This window comes from Cibotium barometz, chromosome 32 (genome assembly GCF_041138505.1).
Source record: "Cibotium barometz isolate CiBa-2024 chromosome 32, ASM4113850v1, whole genome shotgun sequence".
Classification (NCBI taxonomy): domain Eukaryota; kingdom Viridiplantae; phylum Streptophyta; class Polypodiopsida; order Cyatheales; family Cibotiaceae; genus Cibotium; species Cibotium barometz.
Window position 1 is genome coordinate 43004914 of NC_141077.1, and position 25355 is coordinate 43030268.

Below are 25355 nucleotides of genomic sequence, written 5' to 3' on the forward strand. Positions count from 1 at the left end.
CGAGCACTACAACAGGTGTATTAAAATCATAATCTTTTGTTCTTTATGTGCTTTTCACTTTTGCATATATTGTTTGCATGTTCACACACAGTTGGCTAGTTTAAGTTTTAAATTAGTTGTTACTATGTGGTGAGTGATTTCTAGATTCTTAGAGGACTTAGTAGAAGGTATTTCTATTTGAAGACAGTGTAGGATATATGCCAATGGAGTATGCCAAGTTCTTATGCTTTCGAAGTATATTAGTTATCCCTAGTGGTAGCTACCTCTTAGGTATGGGCTAGGTGCTACGATTAATAAAAAATTTACGAAAATCATGCCCTAAAAAATATATACAAGTGAATCGAGAAATGATGTGTCTACAGCCATGTGGAATGCTGGTAGGACCTTGGGTTGTCTTAGCACCTTGGGGCCGATGCCTTGGTCTCCATGGGGTGAACACTGACGTCTAAAAGATTAAGAAGAAGAAGACCTTCAAGGACTCTATCGCCTTGATAGATGCTGGTAGGACTCTGGGGTACATTATGGACCCTCGAGACTGATGCCCTCATCTTCATGGGGTACTTCTTATGTTAAAAAGAAAGAAAAGGGTCTGTCGCCCTTGAGATACTTAGCGGCCTTTAGATTCTCTTGGGGAGGTCTCTTAGCCATTGCTTGGGTCTCATTGGGATGGAACCTTCCTCTTTATCATCTTTTACACACACACACCAAAAAAAAAGAAAAAAAAAAGAGAAAAAAGAAAGAAAGAAAGAAAGGTCTAATCACCATTGCTCATATTTTAGGAGTAGGGTTGCCACTTAGGAATAACTTAAACACTTGTAGGACATTGAGACTACGGTCATAACCTACGGTGTACAAGCACACTTGCCTTTGCATAGCACTATCTACCACTTAGTCTCACTTTGACTAGTCTTTACTCACTTCTTTTAGCACTCTTTAAAACTCTAATCGGCCTTTCACTTGCATGTTCACGTGTGAGATTGTCATTGCTGGTTTTTTTTTCAATTAAAGGCTTTACTTGTCTTCCATTGTTTTTTGCAGCTTTTGCTTCTACCGCGCCCGAGGACGTGCACAATAAAAGGCTTTACTTGTCTTCCATTATTTTTTTGCATCTTTTTGCTTCTACCGCACTCGAGGACGTGCACGATTTAGGAAGGGGGGAATGTTCCACGGGAACACTCACGGGAACACGGAATATGGAAGGAGGCCGAAAGCAATTAATGCGAGAGAGCGGGTTTGTAGCCATGGGAACATAAAGACGCACATAATTTTTTCATATTTTTGTGCCTAAGTACAATGTAAATCGTTTTAGGCCAATGTGGGTTCTAAATGAGAGTTCTAAGTGTATTAAGCAAGGCTCACTTATGGGGTTGTTCGCTCATGTGTGTGAAAGAGGCCTAGGGTTAGGGTTAGTGACATCTCTACAAAAGAGATGTTAGCTAAAGAAAGTGGACATTTTTGGCCATTCTCATAAGCTATTGAGTGAAGCTCTTGAGCTCTCAAGCTATGGCAACTCTCTAACTCTCTCTCTATTGTACTCTAATGAGTATCAAGCTCCAATGAGTATAGCTCCACTTCTTTCTCTTAATCTATTTTAGCATCATTGAAGTAGATTAATCTATGATTAGTTGAATGCTTCTTTCTTTCTCTTGTGTATGCTACATGCTTGTAGAGTGTGTGTGTGTAGTCTCCATTGATGCAAGCTCTTGCCCACTTCATTGGCAATGAGTTATTCATGGATAGACTCTCTCTATGAGCTTGTGGGTTTGTGAATGTTACATTCTATGCTTGCTTAAGCTTGTGGGTTAGTAGATGCACGCTTATGGGTTTGCAGGCATTAGGGAAAGCTAAGATTTAATCAATGTTTGAATGGGATTAAGAGATTGCCATGCATTGCTTGTTCTCTTGATTAGTGTAGTGGATTTAAGGGATTGAGAGATTGATTGAGGTGTTGAATGGTTGAATCGTCAAGTGGTGGTTTGTGTATGTGAGCTCTTCATGCACTAATCGGGTTGAGTCCTCGGATTGACATTGTGTTTCTTAACACATTTGTTGATCGGTAGTACTCTATGAGCACTATATTGCACGGTAGAGAGAAGCGCTCTACATCCTCCCTCCAGCTTTTGAGGTGTGCAGGTATAAGAACCTTCTGATCTTATAATTATAATTTTGAGTGTGCAGGTATAAGAACCTCCCCTTCTGATCTTATAATTATTCCCCTCTGAAATAAAAGAAAGATCTTGTTTTACCCTGTTTTGGCCTAGAGAGAGAAAATGTCTAGAGGGAGGTAATTCAAAATTGAGATATTTTTGGATATAAAATGTTACCATATTATAGTAGTGATGTGTGTGAACACACTTAGGACCGCCGGGGCACTTTTTCCCTCACTAGGAGGTTTTTTCCCCCGTGCATTGTATATACGCCCATTATCTTCTAGGGCTTGTTATCTTTCATTTTTGGCACTCATAATACACTACAGTGTTGTGCTCAAGCTTCCTCATCTTCTTGAAGTTGTGTGTGCATTCCTGCAACCCTAATTCCAACAATTGGTATCAGAGCAGGCTGCCTCCTCCCGGGCAGCATCACCGGCACCTGCCGCTTCATCTCCTCCGATTGCGACGAGGTTTCACGAGCGTCTGCAGGTTAGTATATGCCGTGGGAGAACCCGTAGGGCTTGTTCGTTTCAGAATTTTGATCTGAAGTCATTTCGCCCTCCGTTTTTGCATTCCAAGTACTGCGCAGGCAAAATCGTCCTACTGTGCAGATTTTCTGTCAAGATTAAAATCTGCAGGACAGGTGCCCATTCGTCTGTTTTGGGCTGTGCTACATAGCACAGGTCGATTTTATACAGGTTTACCTCTTACAGACAGCATTTACATCTAGTAGTACAGTCATTGGCCATGGCTGACAACAATGATGTATTCCGCATGTTGACTGCTGAGGATAAGTTGGATGGCACCAACTATCCATTGTGGGCATATATGATGCGACATGTATTGGTAGCAAAGGGGTTATGGAACATTGTGCAGGGTATTGATGCACGTCCTATTGTGGCTGGGAATGCTGCAAACACATCAGAAACAGGTACTGTTGATGATGGTGCAGGCACAAGTGCTGTAGCAGCTGTTCGAGAACCACCACTTTCAGCAGAGCAGATTCGTTGGGATGGTAGAGATGCGCAGGCTCATGCCTTGATTGCGCTGTCTGTCAAACGTACCATTATCCCACATATTCGCTCCTGCAGGACTTCTAAGGATGCTTGGGATGTACTTGCCACATTGTATCAGGCAAGAAATGAGGCTCGTGTTGCTTATCTCCGAAAACAGTTGGAGAGTGAGCATATGAACGAAGGTGATTCTATGGATAGCTTTTTGACAAAGATCAAGGATTTCAAAGAGCAGCTCATTTCTGCAGATGAAATCCTGTCAGACAGTTCACTTGTGCAGACTGTTTTGAATGGTCTACCAGATTCTTATCAAGGTTTTGCTTCCACTCTTCGCTTGATGATGAAAGGCAATCCCAATGCCTTATCATTTGAGGAGTTAGTTTCTGTTTTGCTGCAAGAAGACCAGTCAAGGCAAAACAGGAATATTATGCGTGTCGCAGATCAAGCTTTCGTTGCTAGTCAGAGAAGCGGAAAAGGTAAAGCTGGCTTTTCTTCTAGTAAGCAGAAATCTGCAAATGCTGCGCAACCAAAGAAGGAAGACAAAGATGAGAAGAAGGGTGACAAACAGAAGACATTTTGCAAGTACTGTAAAGGAAATGATCATGTCATCAAAGCGTGTCCTAAGCTGGCTGCGAAAGAGGCTAAGAAGAAAGAGGCTGGTATGGCTGTTGCAGATGCCTCTCCTTCTAACAATGAATCTGCTAATGTTGTGCTAGATACAGAATGGGCATTCAATGCGCAGTGCAGTTATGACCCATCTTTGCATGACACATGTATGTCTGCAGTAGATTCAGATGTATGGTACTTTGACAGTGGTGCCACTAAGCATATCACCTCGCAGCGCAGTTTATTCACTTTCCTTGAGTCTGCTCCCACAGGGAATACTGTCACTTGTGCCAATAACTCCTCTTATCCTGTTAAAGGAGTTGGACAGATTGTGCTAAATGTTGCAAATGGCAACACCTTTACACTTTTTGATGCATTGTATGTGCCAGGGATCAAAAAGAATCTGCTGTCAGTCGCCGCCAAAACAGGTTTGGTTGTAAAATTTGTGGATGACAGATGTACTGTTCATGATCTCTCTTGTGGTGACATCATTGTAGCATCTGGTTCACTATGTCGAGGGCTGTATAAGCTCAATATGGATGGCAAATGTGTAGAGGATTCAGCATGTGCTATTATGGATACGCAGGCTATTTCAAATGCAAAACTGTGGCATGCACGTTTTGGTCATCTGAATTTTGCAAGTTTGCTGCGCCTGCAGAAATCTGAAATGGTGTCTTCTTTGCCTAAGCTTGAGGCACCTGTCAAGCATGTTTGTGAGGACTGCATATTGGGTAAAATGCAGCGTGCTTCCTTTCCCAAAGATGGATCAGTGAGAGCTGAACGCAGATTGCAGCTTGTTCACAGTGATGTTTGTGGTCCCATGCAAACTCCATCATTTGGAAACTACCTTTACTTCGTGACTTTCATTGATGATTTTACCAGGCATGCATGGGTATATCCTTTGAAGGCAAAGTCCGAAGTGTTTTTGTGCTTCAAACAGTTTTTGGTTATGGCTGAAAATGTGTCAGAAAGTAAGATGGGCACCCTCCGTTCAGATCGAGGGGGGGAGTATATGTCTTCAGAATTTAATGCATTTCTGGCTGAGCGTGGGATAAAACACCAATGTACAGTGCCGTATACACCACAGCAAAATGGTGTGGCTGAGAGAAAAAACCGGTCTCTCATGGAAATGGCAAGATGTATGGTTAAGAGTCAAAGTCTACCACATGGTTTTTGGCTTGAGGCTGTCATGTGTGCCACTTATGTACTAAACAGGTGTCCCACCAAAGCATTACAGGTTGTCACTCCATATGAGGCTTGGCATGGCCGCAAGCCATCTGTTGGTCATTTACGTGTTTTTGGTTGCCTGGCATATGCATTAGTGCCTGTGCAACATCGCAGAAAATTGGATGACAAAGCTGTCAAATGTATTTTTGTTGGATATAGTGCTGAGAGCAAAGGCTATCGTTTGTATCATCCACAGACAAAGCGCATTTTGGTTAGCCGTGATGTTGTATTTGTGGAAGATGCAGTTCAGCCCTTGGTTTCATGTACTAAGGAGACAGATATCAGCTCACGTGATGTCTATGATACATTGTTGCCTCTTTTCAGTGGTGCACAGTCAAGTGCAATACCTCATGAGGCAGTTTTTCAGCCTATGCAGGTTTTAAATGATGGCACAGATCAGCCTATATCTGATGCAGATGTGCATGATGCACTTGAGGATGAGAGACAAGAGATTGAGGGCTCTAGGAATATGCCTAGATGGCTGGTGCAGACTTTGCGTGACAGCAAGTTGGATGCCCCTTTGTCTAGTCGCACTCGTTTTGGCTCTCATGGTGCCTCTTATGCGTCAGATTGTTATGCATTGGCTGTTTCTAGTATGTGCGATGAAAGTGAGCCTGTTTCATTTGATGAGGCACAAAGTTCAGAAAATTGGATGGCTGCTATGCAAGCAGAATACGATGCTATTATGAAGAATGGTACATGGTCTTTATGTGACTTGCCCCCTGGCAAGAAGGCCATTGGCACTAAGTGGGTATACAAATTGAAGCGTAAGCCTGATGGCACAGTGGATCGCCATAAGGCTAGGCTTGTTGCAAAAGGTTATGCTCAAGAGAAGGGCATTGATTTTGATGAGACTTTTGCTCCCACATGTCGTATGACCACTGTTCGTAGCATCTGTGCATTAGCAGCTCATAATGGTTGGAATGTACATCAGCTGGACATAAAGACTGCGTTCTTAAATGGAGATTTGCATGAGGAGGTGTATGTATCGCAGCCTCCTGGTTTTGTTCAAAGAGGGCAGGAAAACAAAGTGTGCAGGTTAAAAAAGGCTTTATATGGTTTAAAGCAAGCTCCACGAGCTTGGTATGAAAAAATACATGCATATTTGACTGCACATGGGTTTCAGAATAGTCCAACAGAAAGCACTTTGTATGTTAAACGTGTGGATGGTGTACATCTAATCATTGCTCTCTATGTCGATGACATGCTGCTCACAGGACCAAATGAGAGTCATATTGCTGATTTTAAGGCTGATTTGAATGCCTCTTTTGAGATGTCAGATTTGGGGCATTTGCATCATTATTTGGGGATACAATTTAAGCAGTGTGATGGAGGTATTGCTTTGTGTCAGACAAAGTATATTGAAACATTGTTGCGGAGATTTGGCCTTGAAGACTGCAAGCCTATTGCTACTCCAATGGAGACAGGTTTGAAGTTGAGTCTTCATGATGCTGGAGATCACTTTGATGTCACACTCTATCAGAGAGCTGTTGGTTGCCTCATTTATGTATGCATTACGAGGCCAGACATTCAGTTTACAGTCTCACAGGTGAGCAGATTTATGCATAGCCCAGGCATTAAGCATTGGCAGGCAGTGAAGCGTATCTTTCGCTATTTGAGTGGTACTCGGCATCTTGGGTTGTTTTATCCCAAGGGGGGATCATTGCCGCCAGATTTACATGCTTTTTCAGATTCTGACTGGGCTGGTTGTTATGACACACGCGTGTCCACGAGTGGTTTTTGCTTCATGCTTGGAAGCTCATGCATATCATGGTTGAGCAAGAAGCAGCCTACTGTGGCCACTTCTAGTTGTGAAGCTAAGTACAGGGCAGCTTTCACAGCTACGGTTGAGTGTGTGTGGCTCAGACGCCTTATGACTGATTTGGGTGTTGGGCAGCCATCTGCCACCACCATCTTCACTGACAGTCAGAGCGCATTGGCAGTTGCGCGGAACCCAGTGTTCCATGCTCGTACGAAGCACATTGAGGTGCACTACCATTATGTCAGGGAGAGACTCTCTGCAGGAGAGATCAGTTTGGCTTATGTGCCAACACAGGATAACCTTGCAGACCTTTTCACAAAGGCTCTGCCTCGTGAGAAGTTCGAAGCTTTTCGCAAAGCTTTGGGCTTACTCCCTTTTGTGGATTCGTCCACATAGCTAGACACTTCCCTATACATGAGTGCTAGCTCTTGTTCACCGCATCACTCCAGCGGGGATTTGTTACCATATTATAGTAGTGATGTGTGTGAACACACTTAGGACCGCCGGGGCACTTTTTCCCTCACTAGGAGGTTTTTTCCCCCGTGCATTGTATATACGCCCATTATCTTCTAGGGCTTGTTATCTTTCATTTTTGGCACTCATAATACACTACAGTGTTGTGCTCAAGCTTCCTCATCTTCTTGAAGTTGTGTGTGCATTCCTGCAACCCTAATTCCAACATAAAAATCCTCCTAGTCTCTAAAATGGTTTCCCCTGAAACAGAAATTCAAAAAGAACTTTCCAATGTGCAATTGGAATTAACCTGAACCTCGAAGCATTTGACAATCTCTATAGTGTGAACCCAACTAAATGAGCTGGCGCTATAACTATGCCAGTCTCTAGAATGGCTGTCACATAGCCTGTCATCCCACTGGCCGCATATCACCCATGACCTCACCAACCATGCCAGTGGTGTAAGTGTGGGGCCTATGCCCCGGGCGGGTCATCAGTGTCCACCACCTCACTAGATGAGCTCGATATCTCAATAGTGTGAGGGTACCTTGGCAATTGGTTGGAGAGGCCAAGGGGAGAATGGCTTGAATCTTCCTTGATGTGTGAGTGCCGTTGGTAAAGTGGTAAGGAAGAGGATTAGGTACCCGGAGTGAAGAAATGGCCCCAACTCTTGCCATCGGACTTTAAAATTTGGTAAAAGGGTGGGAAGGCTTGGCTAGAATATTAGCAAGCAAAGTTCTCCATCAACAATCAATTTTCATCGACTCAAAGATCACATGTACTATGCCATTGGTCAATGCATTATGCAATGAAGAAATGCCTTGATGCTATGACAATTGGCAAGAGAACATTGGTTGTGTTTTGAGTACATCAGAAATTTGAGATTTGGTCACTAATACAAAGGAGACCATGACAAAAAATTTCAAAATTTACATGCATGGTTGGGATTGAGGGCAATGGTGGATACAAATAAGTTGCTTTTGGATGCCAAAGATGCTTGGAAACAAAGGGTGGTACATGTGGAACATGCGAAAGGCGAATGGGTACTAAAGGAGCTCTTGAGCAAAATTCACAGATTCACAAAACCCTAATTCAATAAAATTACATTAGGGCTGGAGTTTGGGTGATTATATAGGTTCTTAGTAATCCCTTATATCTTCCCAACAAGACTTAAACATCTCCATTCCAACATCATTTGGATCCCCAACTTGCCGTTTTTCATTGGAGATCAAACTTGTGCCCAATCAAAAACATCAAGCTATTTTTGGGACAAATGACATCATAGGATGGATGTAAATCATTAGGGATTCCCAACAATCCATAGTACACCCGAATCCGATGTCGTTTGGGGGGTCAAACCTATATGATTGTCTTTGAAAAAAAAGTCAAAATAGAGAATATCTGCACTTTGACTTTGGTCAACTTTGGTCAAACCCTCATAGGCATAGTTAGAACTTGTCATCACAAGACCACACATAAAATCTCATCCAAATCCACTGACTTTTGAGTATAGCCTAATTTCGATTTTCAGCAGAGTGTTGTAAAAAACTTAAAACAGAGAATATTAGGGCTATTAAAAAAAATTGTTCTTGAATATTTGCACTCTATACATCAAGAGCTTTCAATAGAGCCCTAGATCGTTCAATTCTAACATCATTCAAGCCTTCTAGTGGCCATTTCCCATTTTCAGCCCCCATTATGCCAAGGGGACGTCCGTCAAGCAATGGAGCTTCATGAGATAAGAGAAAATAGGGAAATGGTGAATGAGGATTGGGTAGAAAAGATTTGTGATGAGGGTGTGAATCTACAAGATGACAACATTGCAAATGTGGCACATAAGGTCAATCATGTGCAAATTGGGCCAAGTTTTGCAAATGTGGTCAATGCATCAAATCATGTGGGGGGAGCAAATGTACAAGCAATGACAAATGATATATAGCAAATGATGATGATGATGAGAAGCATGATGGAAAGTATGATGCAAGAGATTATGGGCACCATAACAAAAACACTTGTGCAAGAGATTAGGTGTATGCATGGAGACATGAAGACCAAGTATGAAGACAAGGGTGGACTGTCTCACAAGGTTCAACAAGCTCATGTTGAGGACAAGGAGAACTATCACCCAAATTTTCATCCTACTCATGGTGCTATGCGCAACCCAATGTTTACACACTCACCCAATGATTCCAAAGGCAAAGTTCATGCATCTCCAATGAAGGTTCAAGAATCCCAACAAGGAGTGATGGTCACGTTCCATTATTCAAAGGGAATACTCATTGAGGTGGTGCTTCAAGACCTCATGTTGAGGAAGATTTCTTTGGTGAGTTTGAGGATTACAATCATTATGTGGATGGGTCTATGCATTGGTGTGGTGACTGTCATGGCAATGGGAGATGAATTAAAGGGTGTGAAGGATAAGATCGTCTTCTCAAAGTTTAGTGGTGAAGGCACTAATAATGATGTCTTTGAGGAGTGGGTCAACAAATTGGATCTCTATTTTGATATGAACCCTCGAAGTGAAAAATCTATGGTTTACTTTGCCACGTTACACTTTGCTCATGCATAGTGGAGGCATCTCCAATCATAAGGTTATGAGGCCACAAGTTGGGATGATTTCAAAGAAGATATGAGAGACACATTCAATTCCAAGATGCACAAGGACAAAATGGTTTGTGATTGGGATGATCTACAACAAGGATACATGAGTGTGAAGGAGTATACACATAAGTTTCTTAAACTTATGCTTCATGTTGAAGGTTTTAGCGAGGAATTCAAAATAGTCAAGTACATCAAGGGCTTAAAGAATGCAAAAAGCTGTCCATTGTGTACCAGCAAAACTGAGACACTCGGCATCATGATGGCGGCACACCAATTCATGGAAAATGTTTTCAAGTTGCATGCTATGCCGCAACAAATAGTGAGTGATCAAGATGTGAAGTTTATGGGCACTAAGTTGACTCCCAATATCGCCTATCATCATGAAACCAATGGTTAAACCAAAAGGGTCAATAAATGTCTTGAGACTTACTTAAGGCAGCATTATTGCTATGAAACACAACATGCATGAGATGATTGGTTGCATTTGGCGGAGTTTGCCTACGATAGCACCTATTATAATAGGATTGGAATGTTGTCTTTTGAGGCTATGTATGGCTATAAGGTGCATGTACCGATTGTAGCATTTAAGCAAGAGAATGCAAATCCACATGCAAGGGATAAAGTGGAAAGAATGTAAACTCTTTTTTGCAAACATACAAAGAGAACATCAAGAAGTCTCAAGAGAAGATGAAGCATTATGAAGATGCACATCAACGGCCATTGGAATTCAAAGAATGATACTTTGTGTTATTGAGGATACCTAAGACTCAATAGTTCTCTCAAAGGTAGTACCAACACAAAGCTTGCACACCGTTATTGTGGGCCATACAAAGTATTGAGGAGAGTTGGTGAAGTGGCTTATCAATTGCTACTTCCATCTACTACAAGAATACATGATGTCTTTCACGTATCACAATTGAAGGCATATGTTGGGCTTGAAGTGCAATTATTGGATGAGCTTCCACCCATGAGTGAAGATGGCATGGTGGAGTACTTACTCGAGAAGGTGTTGGGAGAAAGAGAGGAGGTGTTACCCAATCGCAATTTGCGTGAATACCCTATCAAGTGGAAGGTTTACCTCAAGAGATGAAGCAACATGGTAGCCTACCTCTATGTTGGAGGGGATGGAACACCTTTTTGATGCATTCGAGGTGCATTCTTGAGCCAAAACAGAAAAAAATAGCTTGATGTAATTTACTGTTATGAGGCATAAAAGAGGCTCAAATGGATGCAATTGACATATACACTTCTTAGCCATGATTGGAAATGTATTGGGGAGAATTTCATGAATTTTTGGAGGCCTCAAAGGCTCAAGTGATACTCTTTTGGACAGCTTTGGCAAAGAAGTGTGAAGTGATTCATGTTGATGCTTATGCAAACCATCCATGCTATGGTTCTACTTTGACCATGTTTCGAGGACGAAACATATTTGGGTGGGGATGGTTTGTAATGAAGTGGTGGACAAGACTTGTACATATGAGGCCAAGGACCAAGCATAAGTGTATTGGGCCAAAGGGTCAATTGTAAATGAGGGCCATAGGCTTATGGTGGATAAAAGGCAAAGTGGGGGTGGACACTAATAAGTATCTGTGAAAAGGGAGCCATGGTATATAGGCCAATGTGAATACCTAATCATAATTAACTCATATTAATCAAATTTACAAGCTAATCAGTTTTCATGGCAATCTTGCCCTTCTCTCTACCCATGGATGGTGCTCCTACACCCATGTTGTCACTCCATGCTTTGAGTGGCCATAGCTAGTTCTTTGCACCCATGGGGTCTCCTTCCCCGTGATCTTAGTTTTGGAGGGTATATCCCTACCTTATTCAGAATTAACCCTTGTGTCCAAGGAGTCAAAATCCTCATCTAGGTCCCTAAGGCTCTTGAGGCATCCCAAGATTTGTCTTTTTGGTTCCTTTATTTTCCTATTCTTAATTGACTTTTTTCTCTTGTTTTTCTTCTTCTTCTTAGATTCTTCTACTGAGGCCACAAATTGTTGCTCAAGAACATGTTGGTTTTGGGCTTGTAGCTAGGTGATAGAATTCAATGATGTGTGATCTAGATTTTTAAGGATTTGACATTGAGTTTGATAACTTAACCCACCAATCATGTTTAGGGGTGTGATGTTGGGTCCTGTTTGTGAGCTTGTCACCACAATCTTGTTGGGGAAGCCCTTAATCCAATGATCTATGCCACAATAGTTACAAGTAGCTAGTGGCATGTTTGAGGGCACTGCTTGGTTAAGATGAGGAAACTTCAGAGGGCATTCCGAAACTTGATGGGACCTTGACAATGGTAACATTGAAGAGGAATTCTTCTAGCTCGAGCATTAATGTCTTGGCCCCTGCCCATCGCAAGCAAGTTGGTAAACTGGCTTGACTCCCCCTCTGCCAGCCACTACAGGGTTGTTGCAAGATTAGGGTGTCCAGTTTTATCCAATTTATGCTGGACTGGGACAATGCTTCGAGAGCAAATTTTGGGTGGCAAGGTACTTAAAATGAGATCAAGCAAATAATAGAAAATACGCTTGCCCTTAAATTAACCCAATATAACTTAAATTAATATAAATTAGTCTAATTAATCAAAATTAATCAAAAATATGATGAAATGATAAACAAATGATCTTTCTATACTTAGAGTGATCCAATTTATTTTTCCATAGATGCACCATTACAAGTACACTAGTCCCTATAGGTTTTGGATGGTTCACATTAAAAATGTAATTTTACTAATTAGATTATTAATATTTACAGGCCTTCTGATAGTCTGGAAGAATTTAGAAAAAGAGATCATTAAAAATCCAACCATTGGATTTGCAATTTTTACTAACCACCACATTCTACTAATGTCTCAGTATCTACCCACTCTTTTGATCTACAAGATTGAGGATTTTAAGTGGTAGCTATTGTGGGTACAAAAAGTGGCGTATATTATAACCCTTTAAAGACCTTGAAATATTTAAAGAAAATAGACAAATATCTTAAAATTTTATCAAAAAATCAAGTTAAGGTCCATATTATGTGAAGATCTAAGGTACAAAGTGGGAATCTCATATGAGTTTATATGTAAAAGATATTAGCATTTTATGGAATCAGTTCAAATTTGGGACAAGGTGTATACATTGATTTTGTACCTAAGAAAATGAGGACTTTTGACTATCTAATGCTTAATCAAATTATGTAACTATATTTTCAACTTTAAATATAATGTTCCAACAAAAGAACTTGAAACAAAATTCCTTCATTTACTAGGAGAGATTAGCCACTAAAGGTAAATAAATGCCTGTTTTTTTAAGAGGTGGTGGGGTTAGGTTGACATCAACCTCATATTCTTGGTAATCAATAAGCTCCTTGAAGATTACTTGATTAAGAGGTGTGATCCTTGGGGGTGGAGGTTGAGGTCCCAAAACTGGTGGAGATAAAGACACATTTTGTGCATTGTAAATCCCCCTTACATTGGGTTTTTGTGTCGTTTGACGCACCTTGGGTTTAGATATTACTGCAGGCATTATGGCTTGTGGCTATGATGGAGCAGGTAAAGCCAACTATTGAGGCCGAGAAGCATTAGCAAGGATTCTATACCAATCCCCAGCCTTACCGTCTAATGTTAGACTAAAGGCATGATAAAAGAGTGATAAAGAGAGAGCACACACACAAGAGAGCAAACCCTAATCCATGATAAAAGAGTGATAAAGAGAGAGCACACACACAAGAGAGAAAACCCTAATCCATTAGTGTAACCCTAACCAAAGAGGGAAGCCATATCCACTCTCATATGATGCATAATAGAAGAGAGAACTACACACCACACACTAAATGTGCTATGTTCTCATATGATGCATAATAGAAGAGATAACTACACACCACACACCACACACTAAATGTGTTGTGTTCACACACCAAATAACCCTATCTAATGTCCACACACTATGGCCAGCTAGACGCGGCCATTTATTGTCACACATGTTGCTATCTACCATGCCAGCATATATCGTGCCTAGCTCTATTTGTCATCGGGCTTGTAATCTCAACAGCCCCTCTCAAGCTCATGATGTACAGTCGTAGATGAAGAGATGAGCTTTGGGCTATCAGCACTCCCCCTCAAGCTCATCATATCCATCTCTCATACTCCAAGCCTATATCTTGGAAGTACTCAAACTTGTCCTTCCCAAAGTGACTTAGTGAATATGTCAGCCACACCACTTGCTCATGTCTTCACATAAGACAGATCAATTTGGCCTAACACTTTCTCCCTGATGAAATGATAATGGACCTCTATGTGTTTGGTCCTTGCATGATAGATTGGGTTACTAAGCTAGCTGTATACTGCTCATGTTGTCACAGTGTATGACAACTCCATCATCACAATGCTGACCCAAATCACCAAGTAGCTTTTTCAGCCACATCACCTCACATACAGCCATAGCCGAACCTCTATACTCTGCTTCTGTACTAGAAAAGGCAACTGTGGGTTGCTTCTTGCTACTCCAACTCACTGCAGCACTCCCAATGCTAAACGCATACCCACTAGTAGATCTCATATCATATGAACTTCCTGCCCAATCTGCATCTATGTAACCATACACATTCACCTCTTTCTCTAACTCGTAAAATAGACCATAATGGGTAGTGGTCTTCATATATCTCATAATCCTCTTGAGAGCATCCAAATGAGGCTTCCTGCTGGGACTCTGCATCATAAACTGGCTCACTAGTCCCACAACATAACATAAGTCCGGCCTTGTAATAGTAGTCAAGTAGATAAGAGTACCAACCATTTTCCTGTACATGGTGACATCTTTTAGTTCATCACCCAAATCAGCCCATAAGCTTTATATTCTACTTCAAAGGTGTCATCATAGGCTTACAACATGTCATTCCATACTTTGCTAACATGTCTAAGGCATATTGCCTTTGCACCAGCCATATACCATGAGATCTCTTGATCACCTCAATACCACGAAAGAATCCGAGTTCACCCAAATCCTTCATATCAAACTGTGTGCTTAAAGATGTCTTCACATCCTCAATGTCTTTCCCATGATCACCTGTCACAATCAAGTCATCCACATAAATGACTATCACAACCAATCCATTATGTGTCTTCTCATATAAAGTGAAGAATCTGAGTTTCCTACATGAAAACCAATGCTCATAAGATACTTACTTATTTTTCCACTCCAAGTTCTTGGTGCCTACTTTAAACCATACAATGCTTTCTTCAATTTGCATACATGTGTGGGATACTTAGGGGGTACATACCCCTTTGGCTGTTCCATAAATACTTCCTCTTATAGCTCACCATTGAGGAAGGCATTCTTCACATCCATTTGAAATAGATTCCATCCAAGAGAAGTAGCCATAGATATCATAGACCTAACTGTAGCCATCTTAGCCATTGGGCTAAACGTCTCATCATAATCCAAACCACGTGTCTGTGCATATCCTTTTGCAACCAACCTTGCTTTATACCTCTCTATTGAACCATCTGATTTACACTTCACTTTGTAAACCCATTTATAGCCAATCACATTCTTGCCATCTGGCAAATCTACCAAATCCACCACGTGTCACTATGCACCAAGGCATCCATGGCTCTATCCCATGTCTCCTTGTTGCCAATAGCCTCTTCAAAACATGAAGGCCCTACATGCTTTACCACTGATGTCATATATGCATAATGCATAGCATAACCGTTGTATGTCAACCTCCGTATTGGGTATCTCACTCTATGTGATCTCCTCATTGGTTGTGGCTCACTACAAGCTCCATGTTCTCTAGCATGTGGTGGCACATACCTCTCATTCTTCCTAACACCTAGAGTTCTTATTTTTGGAATCCCCAATTCCTCATCAAGGCTTTTTGAGCTTGATGAATCATAACCTGTAGTACCAATGCCAACACCTTCCACTTTCTTCTTTCCTTTTTCCACATCACTACTCTCAGTGCTCACATCATGTCTCAATCTTCCAGACCATGGACTCACATTATCATTGGATGACTCAAGTGGTCCATTCGTACTCGTAGATTCTTGCATAGGAAGATTCACGTCCTCATTTGCATCTATGTCATCAACTATGACATGCTCACTTTCTTTGTACCAAGTTCCCATCTCATCAAAAACCACATCTCTACTAATGACAACTTGTTTTATCACTGGATTATAGCATTTGTATGCTTTTCTCTCTTGCGCATACCCAATGAAAACACATTTTTCAGCCTTAAGTCAATATTAGGTAATTTGGGAAAAATCTCACATTTTGGGAATCAATTACTCCATATAGTTTTGGACATATCTTAAACATACTAACTCCAAATTTGTCGGAGATCATAGATTTAGATTCTACTCTTCAAGATCTTTCCTATGATATGTCACATGAGGGGGTTTTGACAAACTTTTGGACAAGTTCACCATGCTCCCATTTTTCAAACGGGAATGGGATTTTTCCCAAATTATCTAATATGGTGTTCCTTTGGATCCAATTTCCTTCTTCTCTCATCTGGTACATGAACATATGCAACACATCCAAATACTTTCAAGTGACCAATATCCGGCCTAAATCTTGTCATCCTCATAATAGGTATACTCTCATGTATAGGTGTACTCTCATGTATAGCTATGGTAGGAGTCTTGTTCAACAAGTACACTGCAGTAGCACATGCTTGTGACCAGAAATAATTTGGCATAGACTTCTCATCAAGCATAGCTCTTGCAATCTCACCAATGATCCTATTTTTCCTCTCAACAACACCATTCTCCTGAGGTGTGTACTTGCATGTAATTTGTCGTCTTATCCCATGCTCTCTCAAGAAGGTATCAAATGCACGTGATGTGTACTCACCACCACCATCTGTGCTCAAACACTTGATCCATTGACCATACTGTTTTTCCACCAATTTGAAGTCAATGAACTTCCCAAGTGCTTCACTCTTCTCTTTCATGAAGTAAATCCAAGTCATCCTACTGTAGTCATCAATAAATGTGACATAATACCTGCAGCCATTGATAGTTGGAGTTTGTACTGGACCCCATATGTCACTGTGAATGATTTTCAATGGTTTTTTGCTGATTTGACCATCTTTTGGAAATGGCAACCTTGCTTGCTTCCCAAATCTACATGCTTCATATATATGATTACTACCATCATATTTGAACCTGGGGCAAACCACCAACTATACCTTTTGCTTGCATAGATTTTAGCTTTTGAATATTCACATGCCCAATTCTCTTATGCCAAATATCAATGTCTGGCAGCACAACCCCTTGACTTTTTGAAAACATGGCAGACTTCAACTCTGGAATGATTGCAAATTATACAAGATTATGTCTTATGATTTCTTGTGTACATATAAAAACTCACTTACATGGTAATCACAACCACATGCAAGCTCCTCCTCCTCGTCGCTTTTTATAACCTCGCCACTATGTTTTGCTTGTTGTATGGTTTGCTGAAGCCATCTACTAGAAGGAAATTTTGGAAGTTGAGCGAGTGAATATGGGTATGGCAATGCTCTAATTGTTCAACTCTTTCTAAAATTCAAACGATCTCGGTCTCTTTCCCTCTTTGCTAGGTTATACATCTCGATCCATTTCTCCATAGCACATGAGTTGATTTCAAAACTTATCAAAGGGGTGAGCATTTTGGACACACACACACACACACACACACACATAAGCATGCATGCACACACATGCACATGCGCAGGTCATTATATAATATAGTCCTTTGGCATTCCAAGAGCCCATTGGTGTGGTTAAAACTCTTCTGCTACTTCTTCTTCTTTCACAACAAACTAATACACATTAGATAAATTACAATGGATCACATTATGCTCACCTAAGTAAGTAATCTCATGTGAAACCAAGAATCTTCTCATATGACTAGAATTTCTATTACTAATGTATAAAGAATTGTGAAATGTAGCATTGAGTAGCCAATGTTACTCTATAAAAAGGTTACCCTTGATCACTTATCTACTCAGTTGTATGTCACAATCATAATGGTGGATCACATGTAAAGTCCATGCAACTTCTTAAATCTTATGTAAAATCCCAACATATGCATAACCCACATGGAATTTCATGATCCAAGTTCCATATACCACATATAATCTTTAGTGTCTTACTCTATCATCATACCAAGTCACATGCAGAATGACTATCCACAGCATTGATGTTGTACTTGTATGCAAAATGTTAATGTTAGCAAATGAATGATTATACATGTGTAGACACATGCATCCACATGATGGGAAAGTGTCCATTACTCAAGGAGCTCACCTAAAGATATGTAAGTATACCACATGAGTTCAAATGAAGGGGTTTTTAATTCAAAATTTTAAGGTAAATATCCCCTTTAAATAGTACCCTTTTATATGTAAAAAAGGGGTTTTAAAAATCTCTTCTGTTGAACCCACGTGCTATGCTTATATATTTCTGAGTGAGCCCCCCGAGACTCCATTTACAAGGCTATAAATGTGTTTATGATTTGAAGTATGGGATGCATATAGTTATCACTCTGAATATCATCAAATCATGCGAAGCTTCCACTATATGCCTCAATCCTTTGAGCAATGTGGTTCCGCTCGTTTGTGTGAGGTTTTGTGCTTGGTTTATATCAAAACTTACTTGTCTCAATCCTTTGAGCAATGTGGTTCCACTCATTTGTTTGAGGTTTTGTGCTTGGTTTACATCAAAAGTCACTTGCCTCAATCCTTTGAGCAATGTGGTTCTACTCAACAGTGTCAGGTCAGTGTGCTTGGTTGATATCAAAAGTACTCTATTAGAGAGTGGCTTGCTCTTTTTGTATGTAAATCTTTACATCTACTGACGTTATATGTTAAACCCTAGAGAGTTATACATGCCATTTGTTTGACACTTATAATAGTGATGACACCATGGGCAAAAGAAGATAACTTAGAATGGAAGTGATCATCAAGGCTTGGGGTTTGAACAATGAAGAGAGGAACACGCGGGCAGCATGGTTGCAACAGCCGGTTGCCATGCAGCAGGCATGTTCCTTTTACTGAGTGTGAAGAACACAAGTCGTCACCTTACAATGTTGAAAGAGAGAATCGAATGATGATACCATTGGTAAACAGGTGAGCGTTGCAGAAAATCAATGAACAGCTTCTGATCTCTCACGGTGCAGTTGAGGTATGGGTGTGTCATGCTTGTAATAATTCCACCCAAACCAACAATAATTAGGGCACACCACTTGATTGTACATGTATATATGTGTGATCTTAGTTAGCTGCACAAGCGTATCCTCCCTGTCTAGCTGTTTTCTGAACGCCCATGCTGCAAATGGTGCCTTTTCTGATACCTAGTGATCTATATTGCGGGGAATTAGGCAAAGCAAAAGGGAGATTAGCCCCACTACGTACCCTGCTAGTGTCATTCTTGCTATCTCTAATCCGGCTTAATGCTCCTTTAATCTCGGCTAAGACAGTGCGTTATTACGACTGGAGGGTAAGAATCTTGCACGTGATGCAAATTATTAGCCACATTATTAGTGCATTAATTAAGACTTGCACATAATGCGAATGATTAGCCACATAGTTATTGCATTAACTGGGCCTGGATTAAGCTGAGCTTCAATAATTGCTCCTCTTATGCAGATAGAATATGCATCAGTAACTCGTCTTTGTAACACAAAGGTGATGATGACAGTGAATGGGCAATTCCCAGGCCCTGCGCAGTATGTGACGGAAGGGGATACGGTGGTTGTAAGCGTCACTAATCTGGTCAATGACGGGGTAACCATCCATTGGTATGATCGTGGATCTCCATTCTGATAAACTGATTACCCATGCAGCGCCACTCCTGACACTTGCACGTCGCCCTGTGATAGAGAGGAGAACTGTTGATCAGAGAGAGAGAGAGAGAGAGTTGTGCCTGTGATCCCCTGCATGGGCTTCGGGGGAAGAGAGAGAGAGCCTGTCGTTGGGAGGAGAGAGAGAGAGGGGGACAGAGAATCTCTCCTGCCATAGCAATTCACATTAATTAGCTCTTTGCTTCTGGTAGATTAACATTGGTTGCATGTGCGCATTTTTGCCTTGCCCTCACATGCTTATTTTACACGTGTAGGCATGGGCTTCGACAACTTTTCACATGCTGGGCTGACGGCCCTGCCTACATCACGCAGTGTCCTATTCAATTCAACCACACGTATGTGTATCGGTTTGACATTGTGGACCAAAGAGGCACACTCTTATGGCATGCCCACAATAGTTGGCAACGAGCTACTCTCTATGGCGCCTTCATCATCCTCCCCAAGCCTTATGCCCCCTCCCCAGTCGCATTAATTCCATCAAAAGAACTCCAGCCTCTGATTCTTGGTGAGCCCCATAGCAACATATTTCAAACTTTGATTCGAGTTAACACCCCCCCCCCCCCCCCCAAAAAAAAAAATCTAAGTATGTTTACACCCACACTCAACAAATCATGATTCTTATCAATGGTGCAACCAATTCTACTAGAGGTGGAAATTGCTTCAAGAAGAGAGTTATCATGGCTGGTTTCATTACTAACAACATTAGGAAATCTAACTAGAGAAGATGCTTTTGTCTACTCCTCATTAACATGATGTAATAATATTTTGGTTTATCACATTCTAGCTAATCTACACATAATGCACTTGACACTTATGTAGGAGAGTGGTGGAATGCTGATGTTGAGGAGGTGATCGCTCAGGCCCTTTCAAATGGAGGAAATCATAATAGTTCAGATGCACTTACAATAAATGGCCAACCCGGACTACTATATAAATGTTCACAAAATGGTATTCTCTCTTTCAAACTTTTTAAAAAAAAACATAATACATTTTTTTAAGAGAGGAAGCATGTTTGTATTAGTATCACATCAACACTTGTATTAGTGTCACATCAACACTTGTACATCACATTAGAGCATTTAAAATTATAATGCTTTACATGCTTTGCATATTGAAACTCTCCTCCCGAAAGCCACTAATAGATATTGAAAGTATAACATGAGTTCAGTATGGTTCCCAAACGGCTATTTGTATTGATTAGTTGGGGGAAGTGATCGAAGCCTTAGTAGAAGGCAGTGTTCGAAGGTGTTTAGTGAGGGGCCAGCGCATTTTTCTAACCGCCTTGAAGTGTTATAACATAGGGGGTGAGGGAGAGAGAGAAAGAGGTGCAGGCGGAAGGAAGAGAGAGAGAGAGAGAGTGTGTGTGTGTGGTGCTGGTGCAGGTGGAGGGAAGGAGGGAGAGATACAGAGTGGGAGAGAGAGAGAGGGGGGTGCAGGCGGAGGTAGAGATAGAGAAAATAAATAAATTTCATTTCAGGGTAGCTAAGTCTAAGGCAGAACCTTAGCAAGAGCCATGAATTAATTAATCAAATGTTGTTTGATTAATTAATTAATGGCTCTAGAGTGAATATGTTATTACAAAGGGTTTTAGGATACTCACCTCTCTCGCTCAGGGAAGTAAAACATATGTAATACATAAGCTATAACAATAATACATACATAAAGGTTTTCCTTTTAAGTGAAAAAAAAACATGCATAAGGGGTACGTCTAGAAGGATTGTATCTAAAATATAAAATTTTGTAGGCATGGGATTTTTTAATTTCTTGTGTTGCACATGGGGTTTTCCAATAGTAGTCTCCGGAAGCTCTCTCCATGTCAAATAATTACACATTCTTGTGGACATTCACTGTAGTGAAATTTTAACTTTTTTAACATGTAGAATTGATTATTGTGAGCTAAAATCTTTTTTTTTAAGAGCTTAATTAAGAAGACATATGAAATCAACTATTATTGTGAACTATCTTTACCTTGTTGACTTGCCTTACTTGCAAAGAAGCTATAGGCAATGCTCACATAATCCGGTTTGTAGTGTAATTTTTCTGGCAAAAATCTTGGTTGGAATTAGACGTTACCTTTAATTTTAAGGGTTGAAATAATTTGTACATTTAAGTTATAAACCGAGCATTTGTACTATTTCTAGTGATTTTCAAGTCTAAATCTCGATTAAACCTAAGCATTGCTTTTAATGTAAAGGGTTGAAAAAACACTTGCTATAGGATTTGCTTCATTAGTTATTTCGTGATACTTTCCATTGACTTTTTGTGTCAAACCGTATCAAAAGTGCATATCGTGGCTTGACTTTGTAAAAGAAGGCAAGACATACTATAGTTGTGAGACCTAATAATCTAATAGTGCTTACTTTTTTGAAGGTTTAACTTACTAATATAATACCCAAAAAAAATGGAGATTGATAATGGTCTTTTGTTTTTTTTTAAAAAAAATTAATGTTTTCAACAGAGGTTCCGGTTTACCACGTTGAGTATGGGAAGACGTACCTACTGCGGCTGATCAACGCGGCAGTGAACTTGCAGCTCTACTTCGCCATAGCAAACCACACGCTGACTGTTGTGGAGGCAGACGCCGAGTACACGGAGCCACACGAGACGGACCTGGTGGTGATCGCGCCCGGCCAGACGCTCAACCTGTTGGTACGTGCGGACCGCATCTCCCCCGCCGGCCAACCCCACCAGTTCCTCATGGCAGCCTCCGCCTTCTCTGAAAACGCGGGCTTCCCTGCCACCGCCGCCACCGCAGTTCTAGCTTACGACACGACATGGCGGCTCCGTGCCGGATCGCCGCCGCACCCGCCAAACTACACCAGCCTCAGCCTCCCTACCTTCCCCGCCCACAATGACGCCAACTTCGTCTACCGCTTCCACAAGTATGGCCTCAAGAGCCAATCCTTCTCTAGAGGTTACTATTACATGGACGTCCCCTCCCACGTTGATGAGAGCTTCCTCTACACTATCGGCTATGGCACCCAACCTTGTCCCCAGAACACCACCTGCTTGGGGCCCTCCGGCAACAAGATGGCAACCTCCGTCAACAACATCACCTTCCACACTCCAACCTTCTCGGTGCTGGAGGTATCATGCTCTTAAGCTTTTTCATTCCCCCATTAATTAAAATTTCGACCGCATTTCGCCTTTTACATTACATGTAGATTAAGTGTAAGCCCTAACTAAAGCAAGCTCTCAGAAGGCTTAAATAAGAGAATGAGAGGGGGTTTCTCTTCTCTCCTTGTACGTTGGTTGTCCATATAGATAATATGTAATAGATGTAATCCCTTATATACTCTGATAGATGAGAGCGCCTAAGTATGCCTCTTAATTTCGTCCAGGCATATTACTACCACATGCAAGGAGTGTATGAGGCCAATTTCCCTGACATCCCACCATTTGAATACGACTACACAGGAGGGCCTCCAAACAACACGCTCACCAAGCTTGCCACACGAGTGCGAGTGCTTCCCTTCAATTCCACGGTGCAGGTGGTATTCCAAAACACAGCCATGCTTTTCCGAGGGGGCCACCCCTTACATCTGCATGGCCAGAACTTCTGGGTAGTGGGTATGGGCTTGGGAAACTTCGATCCACACACAGACCCCGTCACCTTCAACCTCGTCAACCCCATCTCCAGGAACACCGTTGTGGTACCTGCAGATGGCTGGGCGGCAGTCCGTTTCAGAACGTTGAATCCAGGTAACTATTTGTATTCATATACATAAGACTCTTGTGTGATTTAGCTCAAGGAAATTAAATCGAGCACCCAGCCTTTTGTTTTCCTATATTGCAGGAGTCTGGTACCTTCATTGTCACCTTGACATTCATGCATCTTGGGGCATGTCCATGGCATTTATTGTCCAAAATGCTAAAAACTCATGGGAAACACTTCCACCTCCCCCTCATGACCTCCCAAAGTGTTCAAGCCATCCCATTGAAGCAGATTGGAAGAATAAATTTTGATCCCCACCGCTTCTCTTCATAATGAACAATACCATGAATTCAATTTTGAGATTCTTTTTGGTGTGGCTTCCTCCATTGTACATGTTTGGTACCTCCTTGTGGAAGTATAGAAATAGAGTAAAATTCCCTATTCCTATAGACTAAACTTAGGACCCTATCTTTCTTTCTTTTTTAAGTTCAAAACCCATCATCACAAAATTAAGAATCCCAAAAAGGTATGATTTAAATAAGAACCTTGCAAAACATTGAACTTTCGATTGTATCCGTGTATCTCTTATGGATGGGTGCATTATGCACAAGGAAATAAATAGAGGGTTTTCTAAGCTCAACAACTATTTTCACAAGATCTCGAAAAGGTGTTGGGCTATTTTCACATGGACTTTTTGGCCAATTTCTCTTAAAAAATAAGCATGCAATTTCACTTGTTTTGAGAGAGTTATAAAGAAGAGGATGATATCAAAAAGGTCACCCAATGTTTCCATTATTTTTATGTTTATACAGGAATTGTATTTGCCTCTCATTTTTTAACCTTTACATTCATGCATACACTCTTATGCAGGCATGTAACTATGTGAGAAACCTTGACATTTAGTAAGTGAGACCTTAAAGAATGATAGTAGAGAAGCTGGTTCTTTGCCACAAAATCATGAATGAATTGAGCTAATAATGAAAAATTAGTCCATCAAGGATACTCCTCACATGTACTCATCACATGTATCCTCACATGCATCCAAGTAACGACATAGTTTGGTGCAAAATCACACCAAAACTCAATGTCCACATCTAAGGAAAGAGACCACTTCTTGATAATATAATAGGTATGTAGATAGAAAGTCATGAAACAACTCAATGCTATAGGAACCTGCAAGTGGCTAATTATGGTTAATGCACCTACCTTAGTCTTATAAAAAATATTGAAAAATATACATAAGCATTACCAGCACCTCTGACATCACAGTTTGAACACGATAGTAAATATGATACAATGAGGGTTAATATTGTTTCGTAAAGTACCCTTTCCACACAACCACCAACACCAAGACTTACGCTTATGAATCAAGTGCAAGTAGGAAGAAAGTAGATAGTATGATATGAACTTGGACTTGGATTATCCCGAGTATATGGAAAAGCATAAAGAGATTCTCTAGAATGATATATGCAGAGATCCAAAGTTTATGGAAGACTATGAAGAGATTCTCTATAATGATATATGGAAGAGCATAGAGAGATCCCAAGTATATGGAAGAATACTGAGAGATTCTCTAAAATGATTCTCTATAATGATAAAGTTTTCCCCAATGTTCCACAGTCGATTGCCCATGGGTAGAGGCCAAGATATGAAAAATGTGATTAAAAGAGGCCCATTGTAATGTTACCATTCTCAAGGCCAAAACAGAATGGCAAAATGCCCTTAAAAGTTGCTAGCGTTGCCAATAACACCTACCAATAGACATTTGTATATGTAATGAATGTAGAACCATCTTTGCTAGCATGTCCTATCAGGACTTGTAGGCAACCATATCTCATGAAGGAAAACTTGAGTATTGAAAGAGGTAGGATCACTACAGTTACATGCTTGCAAGTCAAGCAAAGGATTGGTGCAAAATGATCTAATGAAGCTAGTAGATGCAAGGAGGTGCATACTGCAGTTGGATATAAGAGAAAGGGTAGGAAGCATAGATCCAATCAAATTGAAAAATGAAAGATCCTTGTCCCCTCAGCGCAACGAATTCTAGGGTGC

At 40.9% G+C, this 25355-nt stretch overlaps 1 protein-coding gene across 1 annotated transcript; it reads left to right on the forward strand.

Moving 5' to 3' along the window:
* The first annotated feature begins 18734 nt into the window (after nt 1-18734).
* On the forward strand, nt 18735-23614 carry LOC147620220 (putative laccase-11). The gene is made up of 8 exons (XM_086772605.1): nt 18735-18824; nt 18928-18969; nt 19434-19585; nt 19903-20153; nt 20468-20596; nt 22107-22735; nt 22990-23350; nt 23445-23614. The coding sequence occupies exons 1-8, from the start codon at nt 18735-18737 to the stop codon at nt 23612-23614; spliced, it is 1824 nt and encodes a 607-aa protein (XP_086628731.1).
* The last annotated feature ends 1741 nt before the right edge of the window (nt 23615-25355 follow it).

Excerpts from the sequence above, each read along its gene's own strand:
- LOC147620220 (XM_086772605.1), top strand. The coding sequence starts at position 18,735 with ATGGAAGTGATCATCAAGGCTTGGGGTTTGAACAATGAAGAGAGGAAC. Across the intron at positions 22,736-22,989 it reads CAACCTTCTCGGTGCTGGAG|GCATATTACTACCACATGCA; the intron begins GTATCATGCTCT and ends AATTTCGTCCAG. Across the intron at positions 23,351-23,444 it reads TTTCAGAACGTTGAATCCAG|GAGTCTGGTACCTTCATTGT; the intron begins GTAACTATTTGT and ends CCTATATTGCAG.